At 38.6% G+C, this 16,184-nt stretch overlaps 1 protein-coding gene across 1 annotated transcript in view; it reads right to left on the bottom strand.

Annotated features, from left to right (window-relative positions):
• The window catches only part of DLG5 (discs, large homolog 5 (Drosophila)), a gene marked incomplete at its 3' end in the record, with an annotated part of 83,845 nt that extends 71,911 nt beyond the window's left edge, over positions 1-11,934 (bottom strand). The window contains exon 1 of the mRNA XM_009071325.1: positions 11,583-11,934. Within this exon, the coding sequence (XP_009069573.1) occupies positions 11,583-11,934 (352 nt within the window). The remainder of the gene's footprint in view (positions 1-11,582) is intronic.
• Positions 11,935-16,184: the final 4,250 nt, after the last annotated feature.

Below are 16,184 nucleotides of genomic sequence, written 5' to 3'. Positions count from 1 at the left end.
TTTCTCTCTCAGTAATGCTGCCCCTCAAGACACAACTTTCCTCATTTAAGCACCAGTTCCAAATGTTCATACCAAACTACTAAAGACAGACCCAAAGCAGGAAAAAATAGGGCCGAGACTATGACATCTCTATACCATACCAGTCTTTTAATTACACAAAAACAGTTCTTAAGAAATGAAGTAAAAAAAAAAAAAAAAAAAAAATCAGTTCAGATTTCTTCCTTCTTTACTCTTAGCACAGCTCCAGTAAGGCTAAAGATCACTTGCTAATCAGAGATTAGCTCGAGTTGGCTACTCTGAGCAGTCACACAGCCTTGTGGTGGAGCTTCACACAACCCTGTACTTGAGGGTTCACAATGACCACCTCTGGCCAGGTGTACCACACCTTATCCTGGACATTTTCCTTCTGTGGCAAAACACAGACCTTGCATACATGGCTACCAAATGGCAAAATGCACTAGAGCTTGATGTTACAAATGGCATTTTAAAAAACAAAAACCCAAAGTTGTTAACACTGTCAATTTACAAAGCTGCATATTTTCATATTTACAAAATACATCATGTCTTGGGTAAAAAGCAACTTAATATTCCTAAAACTGATTATTCCATGATTCAGATTCTTAATAAAAGTCCAAATAAAAACACAGAAACCTTGAGGTTTGAAAAATATTTTCATGCTTTTGCTTCAGTCCAGCATCTTTCACATGTAAGATGCTTCCCCTGCAGATCTTCAACAGAAGCAAGGAAGGACCAAGCCACACATTTAGCTTCCAAATGCTGCCAAACTGGAATGCCACAGACACTATGAGAAAGCAAATTTTGTTTGCAAATTATCATATCAGGAACTCAGGCACTGGTTTAACAACATTAGGGTCATACCTAATCACCTTAACTCACCTAAGCAGCAATATCTTTACACAGCCCAAGAGAGGAAGTGCTCTCTTGCTTTAGAGGAGCATATGCTTATGGACCTTGTTAAACTGAGCCTCTTAGAGTGATACCGTTTAGCAAAGGTTTTCCTCATTTATTTTTCAATCCCCCTCTTTTTGTTTGTTTTTTTTTAAGACCTAAGAGGTTACCTTATTGAAATTCACTTCATCTGAAGAAAAGTCTCTTGGGACCAAACCACTGTTGTTACAGAATTAAATAAACCCAAGCAAACAAACCATAAACATCCAACACCAAAACTGTTTTCAAGTTACATTGTAGCACTTGACATTAAATTAACCCAAATAAAACATAAGTGCATATTTTATTTCTTCCTCCTCTTACACAAATCATTAGAACAGACAAAATTTCTCTACCAGTGCTCACCAAAATGCATCCTGAGAGTTCCAAGGATATGGTAAATGTTACGTCCTGCACATTTAATTAAAAACTTCCAAACCACAACTTTTAGAAACAGACCCATCTCAGCCAGGACATCACCAGAACACAAGAGTTAAATACAACAACCTTACCATAGTGGATCAACCATAGTATTGTAGCTTAAGGACTGAACCATGTATTTCTGAAAAACATTATATTTTTCAGAATAAAATGTGATTAATTACATAAAGTAAAATATTATACACCCACCTCAAAGGGATTTGGTGTATTAATATCAGAGCTATGTTGAACAGCAGTAAATCTCAAAACAGAATAGCATTATTTTTCATAGCATTCAATAACCTTTGAAATGTTACTGTGATCACTTCTACTTGCTTTTTCCTACTAATTAAAAAGCCAAAGAGCAGTAAGCAAGATGACAGAAGCCAAAACTAAGATGAAGAGAGAAATAAACCAGATGGCATGGCAATATATCTATATATATTTAAGTTATTCCCAAATTACAAAAAGAGAAAGATCAAAATCTTTTCGTTTGCCCTATAATCAGTGAGTTTTTTTCTAGAAGAGTTTTCAGATATTTTTAAGTAAAGTGGATTGTGAATTCTAATTAAGATATAGCTGTAAGCCAGGATCCTCTGTCATATAATTAATCTTAAATCCAGCCTCTAGCCAAGCAGGGTACAGATGGAGATAGACAGATGTAATTACAAAGTCCATCAGCAGTAAGCCACTGGGAGAGCTTGCAGGCCTTCCTGTATTTCTTCTTTGTACAGGGGGTGGGAGGCTATTTTTGTCCAAATACACCAGGAAGACACAGCTACTGTGATAGAGTCACGGCAGTTTAATCTTAGCTTTAGTTTGCATCATATATTTTAAGGCACTAATTTTGAAAAAAATTACCACTGCACTCTTATTCCTGTGGGTCACACTGTCTAACAGAGTGCTGGAGTTGCTATTGCATTCCCAGCTTCATTTCTGTCCTTTGGTGTAAACTCCTCCCTTCTGTGCTTCAAACCTCTCCAGCTGTAAAACTGCATTTTACCACTGTAAAGTGAGATTAATTGTTGAAAAAGCATAATTTTGAACATAAATTCTAAAAAAAAAAAAAGTTATTACTTGACAATGCATTTCTGGTTTTGTAATACATGACCTGTTCTGCCATGGTGTGTTCATGCACCTATTTGTTTTCTCTGAATGACAGAAACCCTCTCCACAAGTCTTGAGCTCATTACTGTCACTAAAACCCATGCATTAATGGAAATCAGCAATTTTTGCCAATTTTGAGAAAAGATATAAAAATATCCTGTTCCAATTAAGAATCAACTTTTCAAACAAAAGTGAAAGACAAGAAATGTTGTGATCCTATGTCTAAAACACAGCAACTATAGCTCAACTATACTTCTGTAATTTCCCATTTTCTTACAGCATCAGCACAGAAGAGGAATATCCAATAGCAAGGCATAAGACTTGTAGCTTGACATTTCACCCTAACCACAAACCTATGAAGAGTTTCTGCTCACAGTCTGAAAACAGTACTAAGATGGTACATTTTAAATGTTATTACATTTCCATTTATGATCTGCAAGTAGCATTCGAGAACAGCAAAAAAAGAATATTCTGCCTTTGTATAATGCAGTCAATTCATATTCCACCATCACACATGAACCATTTGCATAACTACAAGCAGCAGTAAAGACTAACAGCGAATTTGTATTAACCATTTTATGACAGTCAGTCCCACTCAAGCTGGGGAAATCAGCCACATCTCCAATGCACTGCAAAGGGCTTTCTGTATGACTTTTACACAGTAGTTGAAAAAGCAATTATACTTATGTAATGGAAGTCAAACCTGGTAAAACATTCAGAGGAAAATTCTTGACTCTAGGGTCATGAACTGACAAATTTAAGAACTCACTACCATTAAGGGTATTCATACACATTTTCAATTGTGAATCACTGCGTACCTGGCCATACCCAAGCCCTGGACTTCTGCTCAACAAACGTCTTGACCTTTAACTTTTGTGTTCAAACTGATATGCCAAAACCAGATGTACTTTACTAGAGCAGCAATAGCTATAACAGCTTTTATAAACATTTATTATATGTGTCAGGGAATTCTTTGTGCAAACTCTAACTAGCAGTAAGGATAATCTCAGCTAACTCAGCCGACTTTGTGTCAAAGCAACCAGGGAATGCTCACAATCATCACTGCACAGGAAGTTCAACAAGTTTGCTCACTTCTCTCAGCTGCCCACTCCACCTCTCAGCCCTAAGTCTTTAGAAAGCTAATCATCACTCCACCCATGCTACAAAGCAGAGAGACCCCAAGCCTAGGATGACTGGCCCACTCTCCTCTGACTCAGAGCTCATGGAACACCTGATTTGCAAGGCAAGTTGAAAACAGCATTGAATGCCACCCTCAACCTGAAGCCATGAAAGGTAACCTAGCTCTGCCAACAAGCTCAAGGCTTAAGCAAGCCCATGATGTACTTTCTCCGCCCCTCACAGAACTCCATCTGATTTTCATCGTGAAACCAGCCCTTGTGATGAGTTGCCTCATACTTCATTAACAATACATTATACACATCCTGCTCTGAATACACATAATTTTCCCTCTTCTCCACAAGTCCCTGACTCCTTCAGAGGTGATCATTCCATTAACAAAATTCTCACTCTTACCTCCGCAATGTTTCTGTTTCTGCACTAGGAGACTAAGGCAGAGCAATTATCATCAGTAATGCTGATGTTCAGCTTAGACATCCACAAAATGGCTGAAATGAAACTATCAGAAGGCAGTTGGCAAAGAAAGCATCTCTCTAAAGTGCCATTTTTAAGGAGAGCTATTTGAAGCTGAAATTGTTTTTTATACTAACACGAAATGAGCATTTTTAGCTTAAGCATTAGCAGGTTCACTCTTAATGAAGCTCTTAATGAACACAGAGCTAGAGCTGTTCAGAAGACTCAGACTAACAGCTTTTCCCATGATGCTGCTTCCAGACAAAAATGCAGATACTCACTGTATCTGATAGAGGTAACAGAATAAACTTTCATGGACTCAAAGTTACTTTATTTAAACCCTATCTGAAAACAAATAGGGAAAATTATATATATATATAATTATTTTCATCATGCTAATTAATCCATACTTAATGAAAACTAGTCCTTGGGTAATTCCTGTTTAGGAAGAATTCTGTCAATTACTCCAGGCTGGTATAAAATTAAGACAAGAAAACCCCACAAAGCATTTGCTTTGAAGTGAGTTTTAAAAAGAAGAAAAAAACATCGCAAGTTCAATAAGACCTGTGGTAGGAACAAGCATTCTGGTGAACCCAAATTTTCTGTTCAGAAGGCTGCAGTCATACATATTTAAGATGCACTTACTAAAACACCCATAACCACAGAAAAACCCTGTTGGAGGAGAAAGACTAACTTCCATAAATCACTTTTGTTCATCATAACAAGAGAACCCAATTACAGTTTCTTTCTTCAAGGACTTTCAAAAATACTTTCAGGAAATGCCTAGCCACTGGTGCACCTTGCAATCCAACCACCAGACACAGATGATTTCTACTTCCCAACATGCCACAGCATTTATTAGATTTATTTGAAAATGCTTAGAACAACTCTGCTAGCCAAAATAAGTTCATAACATAAACACTGGATATCAGTGTTTTACATAATTTCTTCAAATCAAAATTTATTTTATTTACAAAAACATACAACTGATCTTTATTCTTGTTCGCACTCACTGAAAAACCTGTCCTTAAAATAAGGATATCTCTTAAGGGAATGCAAAACTACTTGTTCTGCTGAGCTCTTTCTTATATGCTTATCTTCCATAAAGCATATAGGTCATATACACATAACAGGTCCCCTATCACCACCACCAGGAAAAGACCCTGGTGCTCAGTCAGAAAAGGTGAGAAGTCTGTCTTCACAGCACAACACATGTGAGCTGAAGAACGCATGAGGACTGCAGAAAATCAAGAACAGAGATTCACCAGCCAAATGAGACACACTCCATAAGCTAACACTGTTCTGTTGAGACCATTATGAATGTTACTTTTGGTGATTTTTTTGAAACAGATCACATAAAATGCCAATGCTATCCACATCAGGTAAGAAGTAAATCAAAGACCATAAGGTCAGAAATCCTACAGCCCCAATGATCCAAAGTCACCTCCTCTCACTGTCGTAAGACCAGGGAATTATTCCCAAACATTTATTATCTTTCACAAGATATTATTTCACCAGGATGTGCTATAAAAAGTGGGTTTTGTGATTACTTTGTTACTGCATCTTACATAGGAACAAAAATGTATACAATCATACTTCAGCAAGGCCTTCATTTTTGGGTGCTTTGTAAGAATTCAAACGGTTTCCATAAGAGAAAATTAGCCTTTCAAAGTCTCATCTACTTTTAATATAAAAATTTTTTTCCAAAAAAAAAATTCTCATTACAAAAAAAGCACGTATTAAAAAATTCCATGCACGAATATACACATATAATACATTTGATGAGATGAATTCACACAACATTTTATGTGGACACATCGGCTACTACAACCCTCAGATACGATCTGGCTGATGTGCCCATTAGAAAGCTAAATAGATTCCAAGCAAAACCAATAAACTTGACACTGTATTGTTGCAATGCAGACTTACAGAACAAGGAAATAAAAATAAAATCAGAACTTTCCAGAGCTGCTGAGCAAGGTGCAGGGTGGCACCCTGAAATTCCCTACAAGAGAGCATGCTGTGCAGCACAGTGCATGCAGCAAACTCATCACTGCAGCCAGGCAATAGCCACTCTGCAATCCCTCCAGTTTCACCAGTCTGCCTTTACCATATACCTGCTAAGAAGGAAATCGGGACCCAAAAGACTACAAGTTCCATACCAAAAGCATCCTAATAACCTGGCATTTTGCAGCACTTAAGGAATTTGCTATAGCTGGCTCTAAAATTAAACTGAGATTTGACATTCTAGACAATATAATGGGTTACTCCCTGACAAATGAAGTTTTATGCAAGTCATGTATGCACAGCATATCACTGAAGATCAACTCAGCCAGAGATAGAAAAACAGCTCAGCATTTACACATTGTGTTTTCTTCCGGTCCAGCACACATGACACACAGGTTTCAGCTGAACAATGCTGTACAGAACAGGACTGCCATCACCCTTGACAGCCAAATATTTCCTCCATGTTTGTACTGATTTTCATATTAATACCAACACTCCTGATGTCCTACCAAGTCCTAAAATCCCGAGGCAGCAAGTTATCTCTGACCTTAGTATCCAAAACTACTTCTCAGCATTATCAAGGAACGCTCTGCCCCGACAAAACACTCCTCTACCACTTGCAGCAACACAGCCCACGAAATACTCCCCACTACTGCAAAGATGCCAGAAAAACAAGAAAGCTTCATGAACGAAGGTAAAACGTTAATATATTTGAATTATGAGCTAGTGTAGTATACCTTAACGTTGCTGGTCTACACACTTTCAAGGCCAGCAATTTATAAAAATAACTCACTATATATCTCAAAGTTCATGTCTGCAATCTATACCTAAGTCAGCCTTGTGTTACTCAACGGGGAGGAAGGGAGGTTAACCCATTTAGGTTAAGGGTCTGAATACTCTGTCTTAAGTAGTCACTGCATCTTACAGAACATGTCCTTTCCTAATATAACGGCAACTAGAAGCCTCGGAAATTTCAATTTCTCCAGGAAAAAAAAACAGCAAAGGCTGCCTGCAAACTGCCAGAGCAGCAAAGAAAAGCTGTGGCAGCACATCTAAATAGAGAAAAAAAACCAGGCAGTCTGAGCATCCCAAGGTCCATTGCCACAGAAAGAGGAAAAGGGGGTGAACAAGGAAGATATATTTGTATATCCCTGTTCTATTTACAAGGGGGGAAAATACCAGCACTTTAAGATGTAAATAATAGAATTGAAAGTAAATAACGTCTTGAGAATACCTCTTTTTTTTGATCTTGAATGGGATTAGTACTGCTTTTTGTGATTTTAATATTGCTAAATTCAGGTATACCTACATCATTCATTCAGAGTCTAGCCCTGCTCCAAACCTACATGATGGAGCAGCTGACAACAACAAACCAGTCGATCAATTCCAAAGAAAGCCTACTGTCATTTAAGGATTTTTTGTTTGTTGGGGGTTTTTTGTTTTATTTTTCTTTAAGACCTAAGCTTTTGATATTCTTTTAAACCACACCTCCTTAAGTTAAATGGCCTTTAACAAATTGGAAGAGCATCACTCTCTCATAAAAGCATTTGGAAAGGGAAAACTAGGCTGGACATTCATGATTATTTTAAAGACAAAAGTGAAGTTAATTACTGAATATTTTCATTGTGGTGATGCATTATAGCCTCAAATAAAACCTTTAGATAACCTGATTTCACCACCACTAAACACACACACAATTGCACACCATCTGAAAAACAACATCATCATGCTCTAAATGCAAAATAAATCTTCTTAAAAATCACTGCAAATGATCATGCATGAAGTGTTGAAGAGAACTTCAAAGCTGTGTAACAAGCTTTCCCGAAAGAAGTCACTAAAACCGTATCTGTCAATCTTCTGTCAATTTCTAGTTGAAGAACTCCCAACAACTCAATCAACCCCTCTTTCTGCAAGAAGATAATTGAGGAAAGCAACCTCAAATTATGTAAGTGCTCCAAAAAGAGCAAGATCACATGGTTACCCAAGTCTTAAAAGTCTCCCTTCCTAGAGTGATTTTTCCCCAAAAGCATGCAATGGGGGAAAGCTATACACAAGAAAACCCAATACAAGCAAGAAACAGAAACAATAAAGAAGATAAATACAGTTTTATGCTTATTAAAATAAAACATGAACATCTATGTAACAATTTAGGCAGTTGGGTTTGGGAATTTGGATAAGGATATTTTCTACACCAGCTCTATTTGCTCAATCCAAAAGTTCTGATGCCTTTAAAGAAAACCACACTTAGACAGACCTGTCAGCTGGTCTGTCTCAGGAAAAAAGAATGTACTTGAAAAGTGATTTTGGTGCACAAACATCAAAAGAACATAGCTCACTTACACCAAGTGAGTCCAGAATCATAACTACATTTCCCATCCATCCTCCTCTTCTTATACCACAGCTATCTTTTCCCACACAAACTCCATTTTGAGCACTACTGAGAAGCAAACAGCCATCAGCCTCACTTTCTGAGGCACAAGCAGTGCTTTACTGAAGACATTGTCTAATCCAAAGAGCTTAGTATGCAAGGCCTGGATTCTGCCAACATTTGCACATGCCTAACCTGATGCATATAAATGGGGATTACTCACATGCTGGAAGGTAAGTACACGAATAACAAGCATGTTCATGAATCAGCAATTATGTGCAGGTAGAATAAAAAGCCAAAGTGAAAGAAGATGGGGCACAAGAAGCATGAAAGTTGTCACAAGGCATTAATAATTATTAAAGTGTGAATGCTCCCAACTAGATTTTTAGGAAAGATAACTTAGATGTAAGTTTAAAGAATGTTGTCTTTGTGAGTTTGGAGGTGAAGAAGAGGAGAGGTATTTGGTTTATCATGCAAATACACAATAAATTGTCAACCATTAGAGTGTGCCAAAAAGCAACCCTTAGACTGCTCCTCTTTACCCAACCCCCCCAGTTCTTCAGCTGAAATACTTAATGGTTTTACATTCTCACTTGCTTTCTTTCTCCAGCCACAAGCCAGTTGCATGTCTGGGAAGCTTTTTAATTGGGGTGATATGGCCTATTTAAAATACAATTCCTTCATCAGCCAACTAGCAAAAATATTTATGATTTTCTAAAATATAAAGAGCAGCTCTCCAGAACAAACTAATTAATGTTGTGAACAAGCAAACTGCTGTGCAGCTCAACCTAGGAACTGTGAAATTAGAGACTCTGGAACCTGTGAGGAAGAAGGTGGCATTGTATATATAAAATAGGCTGCTTTTAACTTCCTCTGACACCAGTTTGGTTAAGAAGGGCGTTCCAGTTGTAGTAGGTTATTCTGTATTGACTAGTAATCATACATTGTCGAGAAAAATATCCTTAAGTGTTCATCCCGAGTGGCCAAATGCTTCCGTCAGCTCCTACAGCAATCAATTCTAGGGACCCTGACTGCTACCAGTGGCTTCTGAAGCCTGCAAAGGGTGCCCTGTGGAGATCAGACTCTCTTGCACAACAGCTTGCAACAGGAGTTCCCAAATTTAACCTTACTTGTTAGCTACATCAGCAAGGGATGCTGGTATTAGCCTATCATCAACAACACACCTGCCAGTGCACCACAACCTATGACAAGCATACAGATATACATATTATATGGCAAGCATAGTGCTCTAGGTATTTTGAACTGGTTTCTAAGCTATAGCACTATGGATCTCCTTCAATATTTTAGTGATTCTGCCTTCCATTGACAAAAAATAATATACCAGAGTAACAGAGAACTCCAAAACACAGCCCTTTTGGAAGAGCCAGGCTTCAACATTCAGGATGCCCCAATATCTGGTCTCTTCAGAGGACAGCACCCTTCTTTCATGCTTTCATTAGCGAAGCATTGGTTAGCCTCAAGCCAAAGCTCAGTCACTGTGACCTTTCCAGCTCCTACATCAGAGTGATTCAATTCTAAATTACTACCATTCACAAAAAGGCAGTCAATGACTTGCATCAGGAAGGTCACAAATAATGTTTCAACATCAACTACTCAATATAATTTGGAAAGTCACAGAAGCCTAGATGTCCCAACATTCCTACTACAGCTGTTTTGATACCAAGTTATATGCACTAACATGTTTTTCTATCTCCATCAATACTGCGAACACTTTACATAAAGAATAGTTTCAGCATTATTATATGTACAGCATTTTACTTTGTATAAACAAAAAACCTACAGGAACTAATTGATTCACTCTGTAACACTCAAGATGTGCTGGGGATGTGGTTTAACCACAGCCAAAACCAGCGCAGGACTGAATAGCCCTGAAAGACAAAATCTCCATCCTTGAGTTTTTACAGCAGAAGGAAATATACAAGCAATTTACCAAGACTTACTGATATCTAATGACTGGAGTTTTGAATCAGGAATTTTAATGCCATAAATGAATATTTGAAATAACAGTTAACAGGAGCAAGGGAAGCTAAGGAGCAAAATAAAAAAGAACAAAGGAAAAAAAAACCACCAGAAAGTAGTAAAAGCAGCAAAGGGGAAAAAACACCAACCAAGCAAAAAAGAACGCTTAAATTTCAGGCTACTAACAGAAATGGAAAGTCTAAAGTCACCACCCATGTGGTGGTTGTGGTCTTCACTATCTACACAAGAGGTCCTAAAAACTCAGAGAAACCAAGACTGGTTAAAGTTGCAAGACAAAACTGAGACTTGAATGGCAGCTAAAACAAGCCAAGGGTATGAAACCTCTGAGACAGGCAATCTTTAAGCTTTAACAAATAAATATTGAGCAAGTTACAGAAAATGGTTGGCTTTTCTTACTGATCATGTCTAACTTTGTAAGATACCAAGTCTGCATGTGTCCAAAGCAACTTGATAGCTATATGCACCAATACCACAAAAATGGTTATTATTCAGTTTACTCCAATGAAAACAATGTCTCCGGGAGTTTATTGTGGCCAGTTTGCTTTCCACCCCCTCCCTGAGCATAGCAAATATGCAATAGAGTAACCCTTGGGTTTTATGAACTACTAAAACATGCATTTCTTACTGTTCAACATTTCATTGGGAATACCCATCCAGACACTTGCCAGAAACTTCACTAACTTTTGTAGCCTTGCAATTCCAAGAGATATCACAAATCTGAGATCATTACAAGACACAGGTAGTACCAAACTAGCACTGGGTATTTTATCGAGTTTAATTACTGCTCAGTCCTGATGAAGACCTGTATTTCTGCTAATGTGACTCCTGAAAGCTGCCTGCTTTTTCATCAGTGTGACTTAGTGAATCCTGTAACAAGACTTGCGGAGCTGCCCTGGGAACTAATAACAGGTCTGGAAAAACCCAGACACACTGCTCTGTTTCTCCCACTCTTCAATTTCCAGTGACGGAAGGGAGTGTAAATTGTACTTAATTGCAAAATTGTCAGTTCAGTCCTTGAGTCAGTAAATTATGCTTTTACAATTTCTCCTCATTCTCCTCTCTCTCCTTTCCCAGGGAATGTGCACTTACAGCATTAATTCTCATCTCCAAGTACTTCTACTGTCTTCTCCCTCTACCTCACCCCACAGCCTTCTAGCCCCCTTTTCTTCTCGCTTGCTCCTACAGGACACCACATCCCACCTTCCCATCTCACACCCTTCCTCCAGACAGTCTCTCAGCTCCTCACTAGCAGAAAATTCCCACTCCTGCTCATGAACTCCTCTCACCAGCCCACCAGTCAATGTTTTGTAGGCATCAGTCAACACTTGGTGAGGGACAGGGAAAGGAGGCACAAAGTGGAGGGAGGTTCCAGCACCAGCTCCAAGCAGTCCTACTCCCAACTCCTCAGGAGCAACACTGGAATAACCATTTCTTGTAGGACTCCTTGGTCCTGCCAGAGGAGTGGGTCCCAACTCTCCATCTCCTAAATTCATACTTTCAGGGCTTGCCTTCTGTGTTTGTTTTTAAATGAGCTGAAACACTTCGCAATATTTAAAAGTAAACTTTGCAACTTCAAATCCCATGCTGCCTGAAACAACTTGCTTCATTCTTTTATGTATAAAGCAGAGGGAGGAAGTTGAGATAATCCCTCTATGAAGTTATAAAAGTTTGAATTCTAACATTTTCCTACCCTTATGTATGCCCACATTTACTTTTTGGACTGGAAATTAACACTTGATATCTGACAAGACAGAGTTAGAAAAAATAAATCTTAATAAATAATAGAAGAAAAGCTTTCAAAGCCAACCTACAACCATCATCCTTCTTTCCTTCCTGCCCTCTTATAGCCCTTTTCAAGTATGCAATTTTAAGTTTTAAAACTGTTACATAAAACACCTCTGAAGCCTAATACACTCTGCTTTTAAAATCCAAAATTGTGCTAAATCCTTACAGCAGAAAAGCCAGTATGTTACAGTTATGCTTACAGACACTCACTGACTGCAGCTGGAGGGTACAGAAAAGGAGAAACTGTGAACCTAGACATTTAATAACTGTGAAAGCAGTAGTGAAGCTTTTCGATTTCAGCAGTCTACTCACACTGAAGACAAAGCCCTAGGAGCACCTTTGTAGTCCCACGAATTCATCTCAAAAACAAATTCCAAGCTTGACAACCAAACCAGCCTTTTTCCCCACTTTTTTAATATCACAAAAATATAAGTACAAAGCTCTACACTATCTGAAGAAGTCTGAAGACGGCACAGTTTCCTTAGATTTCTGTTCTGGCCCTTTAACTACATTTAAGGAAAATACATCTTAATAGTACTTGTCACAATGAAGTATCTCCCATTGTATTCTTGTCTTGGACACTTTTTATATCACAAAATTACTATCAACAGTAAGAACAAAATATTACCTGCTTAGCAAGATATCTAAGAGACAACTGAGTGTGTTGTTTTCACATTATAGAATGGATATGTTATTCTACCAGGATCCAGGGTTTCTCAGATGCATGATGCAAGTAATTGGCCAATTCAAGTATTTAATGGTAATCCATCAGTTCGTCCCCAAATAAATAAATAAAACCACTTGACACACTACTTAAAGAATTAGTCCCTGTGCAAAGTACCAGATTTTAATTCAGCCAGTCACTCTCACACAGACAGAGTCAATTTCTCACAGATGTTTACAGAGAAGTGCAGTATACTAATAAAAGGTTTCAATCAAGGAAGAACTAAAGTCTCCAAACAAGACCAAGTGAAACTGAGCAAATCACACACTGCTTAGCTTCTTCTTGGACAGAAGGTAGTTTCCTCATTAGATTTTGTACTCTGTTTACTAACACTGTTGGGCATACTACCTTCAAATTAGAAACAAAACAAAAAATATACATTTTATTGGAGAAAACAACCTACTATACAGTTTTAGGTTTAAAATTATTAATTAGAAGCTACTATAGAAGACAAATGTATTTAAATGGGGACTGAACTGGGGGAAATCCTATATAGGAAGAAAAACCTCTTTGTAAAGACAGAGTTATCCATTCTGCAACTCTTTCAGCAGCTATTAGGACTGCAGTGATTTCCCTTGAGCAGTTAACCCAGCTGTTTACTTCCCTCTGCGTGGCACAGATAAATACTTATAAAAGTGTCAGCTCTACATTGTCCAGTCAGTCACAAGAACTGCTGGTATAAATAACAGCCTGAGTTTCCATCTGAGTTCACACACCATCTTTAAAGAACAAAAAGAAGCAACACCTAAAATCAGAGAGAAAAAAACCCCAAAAAATAATGGCCACGTCTCACATATTAAAATGGATGGAGAAACACTCATCCTACTGGAGTGAGCAGACTGTATGCCAAATTCTGCAACTTCGGACAAAATTATGTTGCTCATTACCTTCTCACTTCCCTCACAACCCCAGCACACTGGGAGAAAAAGGAAATTAGCAAACACCACTACAAGAAGCTATTGATTATAAATAATTTTCCCCTTCAATGAGCATTCAGGGGATGTACTTAATATTAGCCTCCTCTTCCAAACAATACTAAGTGTACCATAGTAAACTGTCATTTTTCCATAAACTAATGGTAATTAATAAAACTAATTCAGCTGTACAGATTCAATCAAAGAGATATTTAAGAGTTTTTTTGTCTTTAAGAATATTGGCATTTTACATAATATAGACTATTTCACTTTAGCATTTTAAATACAGAATCCAATAGTTCTTGCTACCATGTTTACATTTCACTACTACATGCAAAACCCACAAAGTGACTTGACTCATCCACCTTCAATACCCTCAGTGAAAAGGAGTAAAACTCCTAAATGGCATGAGAAGAGCAGACAGACTTCCTCCAGGGAGAAATTAGAATAAAACCCAATTGCATCTGAACACAGGTTCAAACAAGAACCTTTCTACCACAGTTACCCTCAAAGATTAACTCTTTGCATAACACATTCAGGACAAACTCACACACAGACCAGGAATTATCAGAGCTGTTCAGACCAAGCAGTCTCATGACCAAATACCATAAGACCTCTTCAGGGGAGTAACGCTGGAATATATACAACAGTGTTTGAAGACTCAGGTCCTTTACCTTCCTACAGTTTATTCTTAAGCTTGCTGTTAGCAATCTGCCATCTACTAATTTTTAAACAAGTTTATCACAAGGAAAACAAAACCATAACTCTCAAAGTTCGCTCCTTATTACCACTGGTAAATGAAAGCAGTAATATTTTAAAACTCATCACATCAGGAGAACACTGTTCCCCACAAAGATGGTAATTGAACTTGGATTATCCTCATAAGAACATTCAGCCAGGGGGGATATAGTTCCTTTTGCCAACCAAACTACTTTTCTCTTGAGAATTCAGTGTTGTGAGACATATAGCAATTCCAACTTTTATGTTAAAAATGAAGAGCAATACTACATCCTATGTCTACTTCATTTTTCCTGCCATTCATGTCTACACCTTTGTTTTTAAGGCTGGGGAACATTAGTAGCTCAGTACCACTAATGCATCTTCTCAACAAGACAAGACTGAGCACTACTCTAATCATACAAAACCATCGTGGGTCCCATTCTGAAAGGCAGTGAGTGCCCTCATCTCCCATTGATGTCAGACCACATAATGTTACAAGTGTTGAGGTCTATTGTTCACTCCATTTTTCCCCATCCTGTGAGGTCTTGCCATATATTCATTAGAAAAGGCCATACACTATACCACACCAATATAAAACAAAACATAAGACCCTCAGGCATTTATTTTGTGTTTACCAAACTCCTATCATCCACAGCATAATTCAAAAAAGGGCAGGGTACACAGTGCAACTGCACAAGCAAGCTCTGTTTTCCAGACAGAAGCATTTCTTGGATGGCTTTTTTTTTCTTAAAGAAATGGTAGTTTATAAGAGTCAGGAAGCCCTCCCAATGCAGGAACTGCAAATCCCAAATCCAGTAACACTAAAAAGTGACCCCGCATTTCTGATTCAGTTAACTTGGTCACACTGGATGACAACACCTACACATCAGTCGATGAGCTACATATTCTTTATCTGTATTCTAAAACACAGAATTACCACTTCAATTTCTCCTCTAGAAACACAGCTGCACTTGCTAGGCCTTATGCATTATCACTAATTATTATTTTAAAGCTTGGTTTCGTGCATATAAAAGTAGGTTGTGACTTGCTTTGGAGAGGGAAAGAATAGGGGAATGACCTGTGGATCAAAGCCCAGCTTGCTTAAGGAGGTGGTTTACACTCAAATTCTTCTCGTCTGAATTTGCAGTTAAATCAACCGTTTTCGTGCTCTAACCACCAAGAAGAGTTACAACAATGTAGCCTCACACAAACAGATGGTTGTCCGGAGTAAAACAGTTACAACGTTTGTTCAAACGCACATCTGCTGGAGTCCTGCCAGCCAGCCTACCCCGGCGGACCGGCTCGGGGGGGAGTTTCAGTTTTGCCCGATCAGGAAACGACTGTGTAACATCACGACCGAACCCGAGGAACTCGATAAAGAAAAGCCCTTCGGGCACGGCTCTCCGAGCCCCCAGCAGCTTCTGGGAACGGCAGCGGCAGCGAGCACCAGGCTGGGGCGCCTTCCCCGGAGGGCACCGCGCAGCATCCGCGGCACCTCTCGGGGTCCAGCCCGAGGGAAAGCAGAAGGGTCGGGAGCACACAACAAGCGCCGAGAGCTCCAGCGCAAACGGGAGAGTTTTTCCCGCCCCGGAAAGGGAGG

The sequence above is a fragment of the Acanthisitta chloris genome, unplaced genomic scaffold, assembly GCF_000695815.1.
Source record: "Acanthisitta chloris isolate BGI_N310 unplaced genomic scaffold, ASM69581v1 scaffold7110, whole genome shotgun sequence".
Taxonomy (NCBI): domain Eukaryota; kingdom Metazoa; phylum Chordata; class Aves; order Passeriformes; family Acanthisittidae; genus Acanthisitta; species Acanthisitta chloris.
The sequence above is the reverse complement of the archived record's forward strand: the minus strand, read 5'-3'. Positions and strand labels throughout refer to the sequence as shown.